Source organism: Orycteropus afer, unplaced genomic scaffold (assembly GCF_000298275.1).
Source record: "Orycteropus afer afer isolate SDZICR_OR568_19922 unplaced genomic scaffold, OryAfe1.0 scaffold00026, whole genome shotgun sequence".
NCBI classification, from domain to species: domain Eukaryota; kingdom Metazoa; phylum Chordata; class Mammalia; order Tubulidentata; family Orycteropodidae; genus Orycteropus; species Orycteropus afer.
The window spans coordinates 15,370,439-15,371,852 of NW_006921613.1; the positions used below are offsets into that span (position 1 = coordinate 15,370,439).

The following is a 1,414-nucleotide window of genomic DNA, read 5'->3' on the forward strand; positions in this document are numbered from 1 at the left end:
AATGTGGAACAAAACTCAAAATCTTTTGGAGAAAAAAAGAAGAGGGGGGACCAGGTTTGCTGGTCCAATAGAGCCTGGTGGAACCACTGAGACTATGGCCCCTAGCTGGCTTTCAGGTCTGGGATTGAACCCACACCTGTGGTTTCCAGCCAAACAAAAGACAGGTGTGAGTTGAACATTTACCTCAGGTGGATACACTCCTTGGCGAGAACAATCATGTGAGAAAGAAGGGCTGCTTATGCACAGGGAGACAGCTCGGGGCAGGAGTGCATGGAGGGATGGACACAGGGAAGAGAACTATCGGGAGGAAGTATGAGGGGAGCTGTTGCATTGTGGTAAACTGTGGTCGATGTCATGAGACAAAGTGTAGGTGAACTGCTGTATGGAAAGTGAATTTGCTCTGTAAATCTTCACCCAAATCACAATTAAAAAAAAAGAAAAAGTCAATGTTTCAGATTGACTTTTGATGCTTTTCCAACTAAATTAACAGAGTGAAGTTAGAAACATTCTAACAAACTTATAGCATAATTCTAAAAGGCTTAAAATTTTAGGATTTTATTATTTCTGAACATTTGATAGGTATATCTACTCATGCAATTTACGGACTTTTGAATAGTCAACAGATCAAAACAGTCTGTTGAATGTTTGGTGAAGAGTTCACATTAGCAGTGGAATAGATTAGATGAAATATAATTGGTGAAAATAAAACTGAAAGAGAAAAGACAATCATGGGTTGGAGTAGACTTAAGGAGTAGAACCTTAGGACTCCCATCAGTCCTTAGGCTTACTTTCTAAAGGAGAATTTTCATGTCAGTCCATCTAATTAACCATGTCTCTTTCAATGCAGGTATCAGCACAATTAAGGTTAACATTCGTCATGCCAATTCCCTGGGAGGAGGCTTCCACTGCTGGACCTGTGACATCCGCCGCAGAGGCACCCTGCAGTCCTACTTTGACTGACCAGGCCTGATGGGTCTTGGGGCTTGTTCTCAAATAAACCTAGAAGCTTAGGGACAGGGTTCATTCTTCCGCTTTAAAAAGTGCATGAACTGTAGTGCTTTAAACAATCATATCCTTAACAAGGGTCTTTCCAAACCAACTAAACCCACCACTGCCGAATGATTCTGACTCATAGTGACCCAGTAAGATGGATTAGAACTGGCCCATTGGGTTTCCAAGACTGTACATCTCTAGGGAAGCAGACTACCACATCTTTCCCCCGAAGAGTGGCTAGTGGGTTTGAATCATGGACCTTTTGGTCAGCAGCCGAGTGCTTTAACCACTGTGCCACCAGGGCTCCTAACAGGGGTCTTAAGCCTGATTTATTTTTATTACTTTTCTTTGGCATAAGGAAAATAACTTGTGTTAGGTCTTACTCTCCACCTCTAAAGATATATACTACTTGGCTTCAAGT

General features: G+C 42.1%; 1 protein-coding gene across 1 annotated transcript in view; it reads left to right on the forward strand.

The window, feature by feature from the left end:
* GATM (glycine amidinotransferase) overlaps nt 1-960 on the forward strand; it is a 22,622-nt gene extending 21,662 nt beyond the window's left edge. Inside the window, exon 9 of the mRNA XM_007935223.2 lies at nt 848-960. Within this exon, the coding sequence (XP_007933414.1) occupies nt 848-960 (113 nt within the window). The remainder of the gene's footprint in view (nt 1-847) is intronic.
* The last annotated feature ends 454 nt before the right edge of the window (nt 961-1,414 follow it).